General features: G+C 39.9%; 2 protein-coding genes across 9 annotated transcripts in view; one reads left to right on the top strand and one right to left on the bottom strand.

The window, feature by feature from the left end:
* The window catches only part of matn4 (matrilin 4), a 40,644-nt gene extending 26,098 nt beyond the window's left edge, over nucleotides 1-14,546 (bottom strand). For 4 of the 5 annotated variants that reach the window (XM_055010776.1, XM_055010779.1, XM_055010778.1 and 1 more), the window contains exons 1-2: nucleotides 14,394-14,546; nucleotides 14,214-14,287 (exon numbers count right to left, since the gene is read on the bottom strand). The gene's annotated coding sequence lies outside the window, so the exon portion shown is untranslated. The remainder of the gene's footprint in view (nucleotides 1-14,213; nucleotides 14,288-14,393) is intronic. The other variant, XM_055010777.1, reaches the window with a different exon arrangement.
* rbpjl (recombination signal binding protein for immunoglobulin kappa J region-like) overlaps nucleotides 6,890-16,659 on the top strand; it is a 42,855-nt gene continuing 33,085 nt past the window's right edge. The window contains exons 1-3 of one of the 4 annotated variants that reach the window (XM_035948061.2): nucleotides 6,890-7,137; nucleotides 7,586-7,682; nucleotides 14,119-14,266. In XM_035948061.2, the coding sequence (XP_035803954.2) occupies nucleotides 7,646-7,682; nucleotides 14,119-14,266 (185 nt within the window). In that variant the 5' untranslated portion in view covers nucleotides 6,890-7,137; nucleotides 7,586-7,645. Of the gene's footprint in view, nucleotides 7,138-7,373; nucleotides 7,451-7,585; nucleotides 7,683-14,118; nucleotides 14,267-16,659 lie in introns of those variants that run through there. The other 3 variants (XM_055010783.1, XM_055010782.1, XM_055010781.1) reach the window with 3 other exon arrangements.

The following is a 16,659-nucleotide window of genomic DNA, read 5'->3' as shown; positions in this document are numbered from 1 at the left end:
AACTGCACAAGGGTTTTCTAATCATCAATGAGCCTTTCAACACCATTAGCTAACACAATGTAGCATTAGAACACAGGAGTGATGGTTGCTGGAAATGTTCCTCTGTACCCCTATGGAGATATTCCATTAAAAATCAGCTGTTTCCAGCTACAATAGTCATTTACCACATTAACAATGTATACACTGGATTTATCATTCATTTACTTTCATCTTCATTGAAAAAAAGCTGCTTTTCTTTCAAAAATAAGGACATTTCTAAGTGACCCCAAACTTTTGAACGGCAGTGTACATTTTCAGACTATTGAAGACCCTAAATTTCAGATGTTTCACATGTAGACTTTATCCAGTACAATATACATGGAGTTCTTTTCAAAAGAAAGAGCAGACAAAAGGACGACAATCTGCAAAGAATTATTTTGGGATCGGCAAACACCTCCACACATTCTCACATGCCAGAATATGCCAGTAGTAGTCGGTTTGATGTCTAATGGAGTTTGAGGGGAACAGAAAAACAGGAAAAGTTAAAGAAGCACTAATGGGTCAGAAGATACACTTATAGGTTTTAATCTAATGAAACAGAAAAGCAAAATAAAACACAGAGTGAATCATACAGTATTTCTACTGTACACTCAGTGGTCTTTTCATTCAGTACATCACTTGGGATAATCTAAAGGCCAGGATTCCCTCCCTTGCAGATATACGCAAAGACAGGTGTGGATGCCATGGATGTACTGTCGTTCCTATTATACCACTTTCTGGTGTACTTGAGCTCACTTGGATGATGTGTTTCATGCATACACTGTAGACTGGCATCTGCAAATTCTACACATGCACACTATGAATCAAATCAAAATGGTAAATGGCTAAAAGTCAACCTGGCATACAAGGCGTAGCTAAATGCAAGCTGCTGGCCTGGTATGGCTAGAGCTATTAAGGATCTACTTCTGAAAACCCAACGCTAAATAATGAATATTGTTCAAAAATCTGTAATACTGGTTTTGAACTTTGGAAGTGCAACAAAAATTCACTGAAACTGATCTTGACAGAGGAGACTTTTCAAGTTATGGACTAATTTCAGAGTTTGGTCCGATTCCAAGCGGAGACCAACCTGAAACCTGAGGCTGTTTCTTCATGAAGTGTGAGTGTGTGCATGAATGTGTGCATATGTGTGTTTGTGTGTCTGTGTGTTGGACAAAGACTCCTCAGTATGACTCTCTGTACCTAAATGGCAGTAACCAGCCTCCTTACCTCCCCTTTTCCTGTCTCCCTCACCATCCGCTCACCAAACAACAATCCACTACGATCCTGCTGCTGAGCATGTGCACCACAGACACACAAACACACACACGACTGCTGCCCCTCAGCGTGGGTCACAGACCCACATATGTTCTATAATTATGCAGAAAGAGAATCATTCAGCTGGCATATTTTCTTGTTAAACATTTCATTGACTGGATGGTGGTGAAGGCTGCTACTTGTGGTGGCTGTGAGCCGGTTAACAGTGTGTGTCTTACTGAGCTGTTAAATATAGAGATGGAGATCCCATTTCCCCCAATTAACACTTTAAACAAATTAAAAGCTCTGTCTGCTCTCTCTTCACCTTTGGGAATTAGATTTATTGACACACTAAAAACTTAACTGTGATATATTATTTATTTGCACAGCTGCACATTATTGTACAACTACAATCTGACAGAATTACCTAAATGGCCTCATTATTATTATTTACTGTCTAAAATTGAAAGGAAAAGCTCAATGTTTCTGCCACATACTAGTGTTAACCAAGCGTGCAGTTTACAGACCTTCTTGTTAAGAAGCAGTCAAAGAGCAGAAACCATTGTTGATGTTGGCATGACTGTGAGATTACCACCACAGATGAAACAGTGGCTGTTTCTTTAAAGCTCTTTTTAAGTCCAGGCAATGAAAATAAACCTTTGGATTTCTTCCAGTCTAACTGTTGTTGTAGCAGAGATCCAGGGGGGAAAAAGGTCAAATTAAAATTTACTTTTTGAACTTCACAAATACAACTAGAAAAGCACTCAGAGTGCAGTACTCCTCCAAGGCTGCTCAGTCCCCATATGGCATTGTCAGAAATGCAGCATTTTTTGTCGAAATGCAGCATTTCTTTATTAGTTATTGATCAGAAATCATGGCACTATAGAATGTGTCCATTTAATATAGATGTACCCACAAACAAAATTAATTTGCTCTGAGCACAGATGTGTGTTCTGCATGTGTACGTTATGTACGGATACCGAATCCTAAATATGACCTAAATGTGTAGCGGGCGGCAGGAATTGATGGGACTCAGAAACACCTCCACAATTTAATCAACTGTTCCTTGTATCATTTCTGACGGATAAGACCTGATAAGTCCTCAGAGATGGATTTGTAGTAGGATCACAATCAGCAGGCAGCTGACGTAGCGTTCACTTGTTGTCATGGTTACAGTGACGCTGTGCCGCTATCTCACAATGATACCAAAGTTTTTAGCAAATCCGTGGATCCAGACTATAAGCTGCATCACTGCCAAAATCTAATCACTTGGTCCTTGTGTCATTTCTGACTTTCCATGGAAATTTCATCCAAATCTGTTAGTCCATTTTTGAGTAATGTTGTGCACAGACAGACAGACAGACAGACAGACAGACAGACAGAGACAAATCAACGCTATGAATCACTAAGTCACTTTAATTGTTTTCTCAAATGCCAATTTGCACTCTTAAATTTGTGCCTTATGTAGATTAGGACTTCTGTTGTCTTTGTATCCTAAATTTTTAGCTTTAGTTTTCACGTTTTAGGGTTAGAGAGGAATGCAATTTCAGTTCTCTGTATGTGTGCGCATGTAGCAGAACTGACAATAAAGCTGACTTTGACTTTTGACTTTGACTAATCGCCACATAACTCCGCCAAGGCTCCACCTCCTTGGTAGATTAATAAAAACCTCAGCTTTGTGAAGCAGCTTTTTATTGTTGTAGCTCAGAGATTTTTGCTCACTTTAAAGTATTCTACTTTAACGGTGTTGATCAGTAGTATCCTACAAGTGTCGGTGTTATTAGTTTGACCACGTTTCTCAGTTGTAACGGTGCTTTTCTGCTGCAATTTTCTGAGCATTTCTGAAGCAAAAAGCACAGCTGAGTGTTGCTTAGTTTCTTACTAAACCTTTTTCAACTGCAGAAATTTAAAGGCCTCTCAGGAACAGTTTTGGGGGAGAAAATAGGACCTTCTACAGGATCGGCATTTCTGAGCCTCAACAATGATTTCAGAAACCTGGAAAGGACAACAAGTGTCTTTTCTTTGCTCTGTCGATGTCCTAATCAAGTACAGTCTTCTTTTCAACATCAGCAGCAAAGAAAAATTCCCCATAGAAGGCAAATAAAACAAACCTTCCATTGTTCTATTTCCTATGTGCTCATAGAACTGGAGTTACATCCAGTCACCACTATTAGTGGCACTCTGTGTTGATGTTGCAGTTAAAGCCGTTGGATCCCTCACCACTATGGAAACAAAAAAAACCACAGATTACGAAGTTGTTCTTGTATATTTTCAACCTTGAGTCTGCCCCAAGTTCGTTCAGTTGAAAGATGCCTACTGACTGCTTTATACAATTCTGGATCATTAAATCTATGATTACATCATCTCATCAACTGTTTTTTTGTTGTGGTTGTTTTTTGTTCTTTGTACAGTCTAAATCTAAAAAGTGAGTAGTAATTCCACCTGTCAGATAAATGTAGTAGAGTATAATTACTCTCATAAGTGCACTTCCACCAATGGTGTCTGAAGGACAAAATGTAAATTCTGGGTCCAGTACCAGAACACTACTAATACTTCTGTCCTTTCCCTTACCCTAGAACTACTTGAACACTTTTTGTTGTTTTATAAAGCATTCTTTCCGGTGTGTGCTTTTAATTTTTATTAATCCAAACAATACAAAAGCACAGATTATCTGTCATATGTTATTTTTTTTTACAAAGATGAGATGGCCATCAGAGTAAAATGGCAAGTCTTTGTGACGAGACCAAAAATGCAGACTTGATTCAGCTCCCATTATTTACTGACAGCTCCGATCAAAGGCTTTTTGGCATCTTTGCACTGTTGCACTTCTGTTTTCATTCTGTCAAGCAGCAATTTAAACTACAGCACGTGATCAGGCCTGGACTTCCTGTTAGTACCGCCCCCTAGGGAGAAGAGCCTGCTGATACATTCAGCAGATTTCCCCTGCAGCACTCCCTGATGTCCACTCAGACTGCAGGCATCGGACAGAAGGAACTCTCACCTGAAACCAGCATCCATCTGTGGCTTCTGCACAACACATTGAGCTGAATGAGTTGTAACCGGTCATCTGATTTTCATGGATCCAGACTATAAGCTGCATCACTGCCAAAATCTAATCACTTGCTCCTTGTGTCATTTCTGACTTTCCATGAAAATTTCATGTAAATCCGTTAGTCTGTGTGTGAGCAATGTTGTGAACAGACAGACAGACGGCCAAACCAATGCCAATCGTCACATAACTTCACAACGTTCCTTGGCGGAGTAACAATCTAAATCAGGTTATTCTACATGTCTAGCAAAATCTAAACTGTGCACTAACTTCATTATTTAAAAAGCCAAACATTCTCTCTTGTTGCAGGTGTGAAGTTGTTAATGCAGTAATGGAACTTAAACTTCTTTGGTTTTTCATTTGAACTTCAGGCTGGTTTACACACCGGAGATAGGAAGCAAGTATGTATACAAACTAAAATGTAGTTTAAAAATTATCTGTAGTCTAAAGAGTCAGGAGTTTTTTCCAGTCCTGATAAAACCTGTGAGAATCTGTTGTACATGTTGATACCAGGTTGTTTGATTCTGTAATAAAATAATCAACAAAATTCAACTTTAGTTGTTTTGTTTTTGCTGTTGTTGATCTTTTTATGATTCATAGTACAGTAGTTAGTTTATACTACTTCTGGCCATGACCTTACTGTTCTAGAAGCTGAAGATTTTATACTAAGGTGAAAAATGAGTCCACAGTGAATAAAATGTGGTGAGAGCAAAAAAAAAAAAAAAACTCCCAGAAGCTGCTTGGGTTTCAGAAGGTTAAATAGTTTCACTTTTAAGGGAAGAATTCACATCACTTTGTTAAACACCCTGTAGTTGTTTTTCTACATAAGATTGTGATATCAGGTAGTCGCTTCTTCACCAACTCTCCTAAATAACAATGAAGTCGTTACGTAAATTTAATTCAAACAAATGTCTCTCTGGTCATAGATATTTTATTTTCAACAGAGTTCCTGGTAAAAAAAAAAAAAAAAAAAAAAAAACTTGGATAAAAATATTATGCATTAATTGTATTGGCATGGGGCTGCACATTGGCTCAGTGGTTAGCACTGTCACCTTGCAGCTAGAAGATCCCCAGTTAGTGTCCCGACCTTCCTGGGATCTTTCTGCATGGAGTCTCCATGTTCTCCTGTTCATGTCTGGGTTTTCTCCAGGTTCTCCTCCTTCCTCCCACAGTCCAAACACATTCATAGCAGGTTGTGAGTGCTCATGGTTGTCTGTCTCTTTGTGTTAGCCCAGTGATGAACAGGTGATATTCATTCTGCCTCTGCGACCCTCTACAGGATAAAGCAGGTACAGCTAATTGATGGATGAAAAGCAGCATATTTCTGGTAATTTCTGGTTTCTACATTTTCCCCAGGATTTCACCTTTTGCGGATTTATTATGCAGTTAAACCAGTTTTACTGAACTCAGGAATGATAACTTTGGACTGTGGATCTTGCTGGCCATGTTCACATGGCATGATATGGTGATTATTTTTCAGCTGCCTTTGGATCAAATCTGTCTATCGCTGCTTGTCTGAGCTCGACTGATGTGACTTCAAACTGCTCCCCTGGTATCTCCCATCACCTCAAACAAAGCAAAGCTCTTTTGCAGGATTTTTTGAATAGCTAGTAAATAATGTCACTGAGGCTGTTCCTTCTCTTTGCTGAATGATAGGAAACACAGGCTTCTTCTTGAGTCCTGTTGTTTGTCGTCATCAGGCTGTAATGTTTTTAGCAGCCTGACGCTCTGACTGTGGGAGATACAGTCTGATCAGCTGTCATCCTTAGCAGTGGTTTAGGTGATAGTTGGACTGAGAGTTATCCCATAACTGCTACTTCTGGACACACTGGGCACAGTCCTGCTAAAGCTATATAATCTAATTTTAAAACCCCTTTGTGTAGAGCTATTATTGTTTGACATAGATATAAAATATAAGAATTGCCTCATTGTGTGTGTTTCCTTTGTTCTCAGTGTTAGAAATGTACTAATTCTACATATGGGGCTTTTAAAGGAACATAGCAACCTATTGTCTATACATTAATGACGTCAGAAGGGCATTTTATTGACTTACGTTCTTACAGCATCTTACATTTAAAGTAGAGCTGCTTAACAACAGCAAATAAGACTTTTCCAATGACTAAACTTTTCATTCTTCAACACTATAAAGTTTTCTAGAGTTCCTGGAATCAATTACAGCAATGTTACCACCAGAAGTAACACTTACTCTGACGATGCATTCATGAAGAATGCCTTTATGGGTTGTTTCATTTTTCTATGACTGGTTTGAACGCATGTCTGAAAAGACTTCTTTCCCCACAGGTTTTAGGTAAAACAGAGGAATAAACAGGAAAGAGCAGCTTTAACCTGCCAATAAAAGCCCAACGTAGTTTGGGTAAGTTGATGAAAATCAAATGTTAGAGAAGTGTAACAAACAATACTGCTCTGCAGTATTTGCAATAGAGAAAGGTGTGTGTGAGAAACCTGCAGTCCAAGAACAGGTGATTATCTCCTTATTCACACAAACTGATACAGTAATGTACGCACACACACCAACAGCAGATAGCAGGTCCGGGATGGAGAACAAACATGAACATGCAAACACACACTTTTCTACTCAAGTCCCTTCTACTGTAGACTCACTGTAAGGTGCAGTGGAAGCGCTGTGGTTTCTGCTGATATTTTATGTTTTAACTCAGTGAGGATGATGTGCATTAGTGCAGAATATGGAACTTACAGATGGACCAAAACTGAACCTGCAGCACGGTGAAGTTTTTACTGTGACAACATCTACAGGAGCATCATAAGCCAGAAGCTACAGGACGTGTTTTCAGGTGAGCTCACAGGAAGAAGATATTTTTATTAACTGCTGTTACCAGACTAACTGCTTAGAAGAAGTTTAATGCAAACTAAACTAGGTCATTTTTACCTCATGTTCAAGTTCTTGTGGTCTGTTTTTGTGTCAGCTCACAGTGACTTATCTTCAGTTAGACTGATTTGTTTGCTAGCTGCATTGGGTTTACACAGATAGTGGAGCCAGCAGCACAGAAACACCTGATTTCAACAGACCATCAAACTGCAGACTCAAAGCCAGCTTGATGTTCAGTCGACAGCTGCCTGAATTGAATTATGCAGTTTCTGGACGTGGTACGAGACAGTGAAGGCATTGTTTTATTCTCCCTTAACCCAGAAAATATCTGCAAAGTGTGCCAACATCGCTGTTATATATAAAGAGCTTTTTTCTCAGCTCACTCTGAACTTCTTTTTAAACTGTCATGAAAGCAGAGTGACGATGGACCTGAGGAGCGTCCAGTCCTAACGTCAGCAGAGGCCACGCCCATCATGGATGAGTTAGACATTGAAGAAGATGGCAGAAAAGGTGAGTAGAAGACGATCAACATCATTCAACTTATTTATGAGCATTTTTTGTTGTGTGTGAAGGCGGTTGTAGCTCCCCCTGCTGGTCAGAGTCAAACTCAGGATTTAAGCAGTGGAGGATACGTTGCTCTATTGTGAATTAGGTATGGAAAAAAGTAAATTTGATTAGTAAAAAATGCATATATTCAGTATGTATCACGGTTAGGCTTTTTGGGAAGTAATAAGCTGATGTTAAAATCCCTACAAAAGCTTTTCACAGGCAGCATTCTACATGCAATTCTATCCTATTTACCTTTTTCCACATACTATCAATCATCTGAACTGTGGCCCCAGATAACCATCCCACGACATCCTGCGGGGGTGGTGAACCTGAGGCTGAGAAACAGTGACAGGTGACAGATATTTGACCCTGTTGCTGACGTCCTGTTGGAAGGTTTCTCAGACTCAGATTGTCTGAGACATGACGACTTAACCAAGGAGGGACATAATTAAATGTTAATTAAATGACGAGTGTGTGCTCTGATCAGTGTGTTGTTTGGGGGCGGCTGTGTAGAATAGCAGAAGTAATGAATGCTGTTTATCCCCTGTTCTTTGCCATTTGTGCAAATAGTATTGCTTTTGCTTGTTACTAATCACTGCGATGTATTGACACCTGGACCAGGAGTCTAGATGCTCACATAGGAGTTTGGTAATAAACCTTGTGGGAGCACAAGATTAATAAAAGAAGAGGATTTCTGCTACAACAAGCTTTTTAGTCATTCTAACAGTGTTCTTCTTTGTGCAGAAATTCATGGACCCCATAGATAGAATCCTAATGAAGTTGGAGATCAACTGACTACTTGACATTTGTGCTTTTGCCGGGCTGCAACTTCCACGGCTGAAAAATAAAACCAACCAAAAACTGCAGTTACACAAATGGCCATTGGAAGGCTGGCTCCAACAGCAAGTCAATCTCCATAGGCCCCCATGTTAAAATCGTCAACTTTACAGCAGAAATAAACAGGTTTAGGGCCTGGAAGAATAATGGTTTGGGTCTCTGTAGCTACATTCCCTGTTCCTGACAACTGTACCAGGGTGAATTTTTACATCATTCACCCTTTTAAATTGTTTTAAGGCTTAGGTTAGACATAATTAAGGGTGTGGCCAAATTAGAGGCATTTGTATGTCTTGCCTGAGCTCCACTCACACTCCACCTCTTTTATGGCTGGATCTTCGAAGGGCTGCACAGTGGCTCATGGTGAGCACTGTCGCCTTGCAGCTGGAAGATCCCTGGTTCCTGGGATCTTTCTGCACGGAGTTTGCATGTTCTCCTGGTGCATGTGTGGGTTTTCTCCAGGTTCTCCAGCTTCCTCCCCAATAATATGCTGAGGTTCTTTGGTGATTCAAAATCGTTCATAGGTGTGAATGTGACAGTGATTGTTTGTCTCTATACGTGGCCCTGCAATGGACTGACGACATGTCCAGGGTGTCTGAGGATTAAGTGGTGTGTAGATAACGGATGGATGGATGGATGGATGGATGGATGGATGGATGGATGATGGATGGTTGGATGGATGATGATGGATGGATGGATGGATGGATGGATGGATGGATGATGGATGGTTGGATGGATGATGATGGATGGATGGATGGATGGATGGATGGATGGATGGATGATGGATGGTTGGATGGATGATGATGGATGGATGGATGGATGGATGGATGGATGGATGGATGGATGGATGGATGGATGGATGGATGATGGATGGTTGGATGGATGATGATGGATGGATGGATGGATGGATGGATGATGGATGGTTGGATGGATGATGATGGATGGATGGATGGATGGATGGATGGATGGATGGATGGATGGATGTCAGGAGGAGTTGGTAAGATGGCGACGGCTACAGCCCCCACAACAAGATTCAAAGCTGTTATTCAGGAACCTTTTGGTGATGGCACACAGGTTCAGACATCTTTAAACACATAAATGGCTTTTGTGTAAAATGTCTCAACAGCTATTGATGAGCTGGAAAAACTCCGGTGGTTCTTTAACATAAGGACATAATTTCCCTTCACCTTGTACTCTGTTGTAGAATCAGAAAAAGCATCAGCCTCAGCTACACTTTGTGTTTAGTTCTAATTGTAAATGTTAAACTAAGTTGTAAATATGGTATTATACCTATCAAATATCAACATAATTGCATGGTAACTGTGAACATGTTGCTGTGCTAGAATTACCATGTATTTCAAACTACTTCTGGACAGCATCACAAGGCCAGCATGACTCTTGTTTCCTCATGAATTACTGGATAGTCCACCTCCTGTCTCCTAAATTTACAGACAAAGTTTAGTTTTGAACGTATATTCATGAGGTGCATCTGAGCCAGCAGGAGGTGGGTGGGGTCGAATATGGGTGTACAAAGCACACACGTGTCACAACAGAGTCCAATCTGTGGTTTAGGTAACAAAATCACTTTGATTCAGGTTAGGAAAATGGTAAATGTTGCATAAAGATGTTGCATGTCATGTCTCTGGACCTTTTCTGGATCGGACCAGACTCTTACCTTAAACTCAACCGAAAGTCTAAACACATCCACAGAAAATAATGAACATTAATAATCTTGTGGTAGTGTGTTGTCAGACTCAACCATTTCTGGAAAAACATAGACTGTGAGTGAACAGGTACCTGTTGTTCAGTAGTACCAGCTTCTCAACATGTCATACGCATACATTTTGTCTTATGTTAACAAAGACAGTAATCTCGCCACAATTAACATTTTCTTCAAGAATTATTTGCTCTTGCAAATTAACTGCATATTAACATTACTTCTAGAAGACAGGTTTGCTTAATTATACCACTAAAAGCATTCAGATTCAAATGACGTGGAGTAAGTAATATAGACATAAACCTTGTAGGAGAAGCACTGACTGTGCTCTTAATTAGTGATAACGTGACAATTACTGACATCTGAAATCAATTGTAACTGAAGGTGACCCCCAAAACAATGGGATTAAAGCAACAGGATGTGGATAAAGCGTGAAAAGGCCGGTAGGTCAGGCAGTATGACTTACATATACAGTGTATTTCCTCTGGAAGCTTGACTGACAGGACAGATTCACGCTTAGATGAAAACATTTCAGCTCCACAGCTCAGATATTTGGAAGCGAGACAGAGATGGAGACCATATGGTCAAACATATTGTTATAACACTGAAGAAACGGGGTGAAAAGTGGGTGAAAAGACAGACAGGAGGGCAGAGAGGAGCAGATCTGTGCAGTGAGACAGCCGGCAGCCTGCGGTCGCTACTGTAGGTGGTTTTAGTTTGACTGACAGCTGGAGCCCATAGTGAGATGAAGACACAGCACTTCTTGTTAGCAGCGTTAGATTGGAAACAGATGGTGACTCTGCTACTGTTAGCAGTTTCGCTGACTGCCTGACTGTTTTACTGACTGTCTACCTGCCTGCCTGTCTCACTCAACTGCTTCCTGTACGACTGACTGACTCTCTTACTGTTTGACTGTTTGATGATCTGTCCATAGAACTGACTGTAAATCTACCTGAGGCTGCTTTCATAGGTAGACCTAAGTCACAGTCTTACTGAAGATGGATTTATAGCACCACATTTTTTAATTAGTAGCTGTTTAAACAAGATTAATTTGACACAAAGTGAGTTTTTTTAAACTCTTAAATGTAGTTCCTTAAACTCCAGCAGAAAGTGTTCATCCTTTGGAAAGTAGTTACAATTGTTGTGTTCTCCAAACATACACTACTGTGTGAAAATCACTTAGAAATGTCCTTATCTTTGAAAGAAAAGCATTTTTTTCCAATGAAGATAACATTAAATGAATGATAAATGCAGTGTAGACATTGTTAATGTGGTAAATGACTATTCCAGCTGGAAACAGCTGATTTTTAATGGAATATCTCCATAGAGGTACAGAGGAACATTTCCAGCAACCATCACTCCTGTGTTCTAATGCTACATTGTGTTAGCTAATGGTGTTGAAAGACTCATTGATGATTAGAAAACCCTTGTGCAGTTATGTTAGCACATGGATAAAAGTGTGAGTTTTTATGGAAAACATGAAATTGTCTGGGTGACCCCAAACTTTTGAATGGTACTGTACATTTGTCTGTGTTTTTAATTATTGCATTAGAAACAGTTATTAAAAATTGCAAAAATGTTTTTATTTCCGCAAACAAGTTTCTACGCTTGCTTGAGATGGTTTTTAACTTTTTTGAAGAAGAGTTGATGCACTTCATGGGGGACAGAAACGCTGTTTTAGAATAAATTCTGATGTAGCGAACATTTAACAGACACGACTGATCAGCTGTTCTACTCCTACTGTTCTTCTATTATTACAGTCATCAGTATCGTAGCCAACACTGCCACCTTCAGTCCACACTATGACCACTTCAAAGCAATTAATGTGAAAGCTTCATTTATGTGTTCTTTGGTTTCTTTCTTTCTTCGCCAAGTTTTCAAAGTTCACTTCAAATGTACTTGACTGTCACATGGACACATAACATGTAAATACGAGTCAAACAAAGACCTTGTTGTGTAATGTCCAGATGTGACCGTCACCTCTGCTAGCTCTAACTCTCTGTATACAATGCTGCACCATCTCATCTACACTACATGTTAGCCAACCACAAGCCATTACTCTTTGTCTTTTCGTCATTTGTTTCCATTTATCAGCCGCTGTCATGGAGTGTTACCATGGAAACACGGCTCTTGTTTTTTAGTCTGGAGGTGTGGGTAGCCACCTCAACCTCATAACAAGCACTGGTCCTTATTCAGACCCACAAAACAAAAAACAGCTAATAAGTCTCCAATCCTAATTTAGACCATAAACTTTCCAAAAATACTGTTTCCGTTTAATGCCACACTCAGATGACTGAGGTCTATGGCTGACAGAAAGCATGATTAGTCCTCGTACACCAAAGGTGTAAGGGAGTCTATGGTACCTTATGAAAGAAATCTCTGCATATTCTGTTATTTTTGACCATTTGCTGAACAACAAATATCGATCACACTTGACCAAATAAATCTCCTACTAAGAAACTGCCTTAAAAATGTAATCGCTGTTTCTGTTCTCAGTTCCTAAAGTTTTGTCAGTCGTGATTTTCTTTCAGTGCCTTTTTGGGGTGGTGCCAAAAATCCTCTCTGCAGGAAGAACTCTGCATAAATAACACTGAATCTTTGGTTTGAATCCAGAAGACAGAGTGAGTGTGTATTCTTTATGGCGAAGCTTTCAAGTACAAAAATGAAATGAGAAAAAATGACACTCTGTATAAACTTGTAAGTTTATATGAATATTTGTCTGTATAAATGTCATACTAAAGGCACAGCTAATACAGTCAGACAGTAAGAAGACAAGTTTAACAACCTTTAAAGCCACATTAGAGGAAACTATAGACCATGTTTAGGGCTAAGATTGACCCATGCAACAGTCATAGTTTAAAATATCTGTGTGAAACTAGGTTTTACTGACAACCTGTTGGACTCTGACTGTACTGTGACTGTCTTCTAGCAGTCTGGCTCTCCATCTGCCTGTAGAACTGTAGAACTGACTGTCTTATTGTCAGATTTGCTGTCTATTTGTCTGACTGTGCGTCTATGGAAGGCAGGCCACCTACTGAACCGTCTTTCTCCCTGAATGCCGGCTTTTGACACAGAGCTTCACCTCCAGTCAACCAGTGTGAACCCACAGCATTACTTGGCTCCTCACTCACATTCATTCATTCATGACTATTTTTAAACCTGCCAGTGCCACCTCCACTTTCTTAAACATTATGGTTATTAGAATTAGAGGAATGTCCTTTATCATTTCACTTCCACAACTGTGCAAAATGGACAAAAAATGGCAAAAAATCTATGAAAACCTTACTTACTATAGCCATATCTCATTTAATTCATCAGTACATCAAACACACAACTTAAAATTTTCAAAACTTCTTTAGGAAAACTTAGGAAAAGTTACTTATTTTGAGATTTAATTCTTGCAGATTATTTCCTGAACAATCAATAATATTCTCATTAAAATCTTGGCGAATAATGAAAATTACTCATCTTTTTACCTGACCAACAATCCAACAAAAGACAAAGGATAAAACTAGCAAAGATTTTAAGTTTACTATACTTTAAGACAAAGAAAAGTAGCAAATAATCACATTTCAGAACCCCTTAAAGAGTAGGTGCACAGTTTGGCTTGAACTTTTGCTGTAGAACTATTTATCTCCATCTACCTGTCAGACTAACAGGTTCTAACAGATATCAGCATTCACTGACTTGCACCATCTTCTATTGCTTTTAATTAAGGCAGTTTAAATAATGCAGAACTGGTTGTCCACATTTGGAAGCTGTCCTTTTTTCTAGTAATATTCGTCCTCCAATTTATTCTTTGAACTCAAATGAAAACCTTTCTGACATTTTGTTTCGTCCTGTCAGAAACATCAGTGCCCCAGCCAGGCTTCTCCCAGGCGGACACCGCTCTTTTCTACCCCCCTCCTCCGTCCCCAGACCCGGTCAGCCCGCTGACTCACCTGGGGACGCTGCTGCCCGGACACGACGCACCGAGGACCGGCGGATGTTACAGGTAACCGGCTGGGTTCTAGACCTCCGCAACACACACATACAAATACACACACAATGTCCCGGGTTAGGAAAGATGAGGTGGTGGTTTGCTGTAGTTTATTCCAAACCTTTCTCTAAGAGACCCTCACCGGGCTGGAGAATGAGCGCTCGGGCGTGAAAATGCGTTGGGGGCGGTGGGATCTTTCTGCCTCTCCGTGGCTCCGTGACCTTCCCTCGGTTTTGCGCACTGGTGGAGTGAGTCGGTGGAGGAATGGTGTGGAGGTATTAAAATGCCAGAAGGAGAAGTATTTGGGGAGGAAGAGACCCCACCCCCTGCCTTTGAAATCCGAACAACAGGGAGCGCTTGGAGAAGTTTGGAGAGGTGAGGCGGGCTGTGGCGCACGGAGCGCAGCGTGGCGCAAGAGTCAGAGTACCAGTGATGGGTCTGAACCAGCCTTTCTGAGTCCATAAATCCCGTGCAAAGTATTAAATATCGTCCACGTTTATACTTTATTATATGTTTATGTTTTCTCCAGCAGCATCACGTGTAGAGTCAGCATCCGATGGTTCCTGTAGGGCATGTTGTGTTTTCATTAGTTTAATATCTGCATGTGGGACTATTGACATTTTGGTGTTATCACAAGTAATTTCCTCAGACGGAGCCATGTTAAGAAGAAAACATAGATTAAAGTATGAAGTCTGGTGGCTCCTGAATTTCTGATATGAAAATGAAACCTCACCTGTGTGCCTTTTTAGCTCTACCTAATAAAAACACCTGCAAATAACAAATAATAGCAAAAGAATAGTATAAATCAATTCAAGTATTTGTCTGTGATTTTGGCCATTAACACATTTCAATTTCTTTTTCTTCATCATGTCACAAATTATTATTTCAACCATCAAAAATCTGAAATCAAGTCACAGGCAGAGGCAACATAAACTGGCCTTCAGTGTGCAGCTCCCAGACATCACATTTCAGTAAAACAACAGGCATGCTTCTATTTAATTGTCAAGCAAGGCTTCTGAAATTTCCCCAAAATATTATTTATAAAGTGAATGAAGCTTATTTGGAGTGGATTAGTCTGATTAAGTGGATGTAGACTGTGGCTATGAGCTTATCACTGGTTATCCCTTTCTTGGGGCTTTCTCTACCACCTGTGGTGCTGTATTTAAATTTCCCTTTCCTACAGAAAACAAACAACCTCAGAGCAGCAACTAACTAAACTGAAAATTTCAAGTTTTACAGAGGATTTGGATCATGAGGTAGGGCAGCCCACAGTGGCTTGGTGGTCAACACCGTTGCCTCACAGCCAGAAGATCCCCGGTTCCTTCCTGGGGTCTTTCTGCATGGAGTTTCATGTTCTCCAGCTTCCTCCCACAGTCCACAAACATGCTGAGGTTAATTGGTGATTCTAAGTTGTCTGTGACTGTTTGTCTCTGTGTAACCCTGTTAGTGTACAGATGATAGATTCTTACCAGAAAACGACAGGAAAGAAAACGTATCAACCGAGATAAAAACTCAGCTTTTCCCAAAGTTGTCAGCTATATCCCAGTTGTATTTTTTCATCACAGTAGATGTTCTCCCCAGAAGAAGTCCTCTACTCATTCTGTAAGACATCAAGTTTAAAGAATAGCTTGACATATTTCTTGTTTCATATTCTTTGTATATGTGAGTAAAAGTCACTTCAGTGGGTTGGCAATAAGTAAACAGTAAATACTTCACCATGGGTATTATTTGGAACTGTACAGGAGGAGTTTTACAGGCCATGTAGGATTTAGAAAACAAGCTCCATGTAGCAGAAAATGTTCAATGAACCCATCAACCTCTATAATACCTTTGACAGGAGGAGGGTTGTGACTCGTTTCATGTCAGATAAGCCTGATTAGATGCAAGAGTCACAGTTGGACACAAGTAAATTTAACATTTGTGTAAAACTTCTACATGCCATAGTTATTTCTACAAATCCATTAAAGTCTTCCAACCTGAAGATAAATCAGTTTGTGTGTTATTGCCAGTGTTTTCTGATCTGGTGCATCTACTGGCAGAACAATGATGTTTGTGTCTGCTGAAACTGGTCAGGCAAGAAGTTATTCATAAATCTTCAGTTTTCTGTTCCATGACCTTCTAGGTTCATGTTCAATAAGATCACAACTGTGTAGTTAATTTTAGGTATTTAATATAATGGTCACAGGGACTAAGGAACATTTTATATTGCTTTCAACACACAGCACAAGTCTGTATGAGATGTCCTGGGATTAACACGAAGGCCACAGTGGCACAAGGTTACATACACAAAGAGGGGTAAATATGTGTCTTGTTCATCTTATTAAAAAAGAGTTTTGGTTTGTTACAACCTGCAGTGTTTCCCGTTATTTGTGTCATGCTAACTTTCCACTCTGCTTCCGTTGCAGAGA

This window comes from Amphiprion ocellaris, chromosome 5 (genome assembly GCF_022539595.1).
Source record: "Amphiprion ocellaris isolate individual 3 ecotype Okinawa chromosome 5, ASM2253959v1, whole genome shotgun sequence".
Classification (NCBI taxonomy): domain Eukaryota; kingdom Metazoa; phylum Chordata; class Actinopteri; family Pomacentridae; genus Amphiprion; species Amphiprion ocellaris.
Note: the sequence above shows the minus strand (reverse complement) of the source record. Positions and strands in the feature narration are given on the sequence as shown.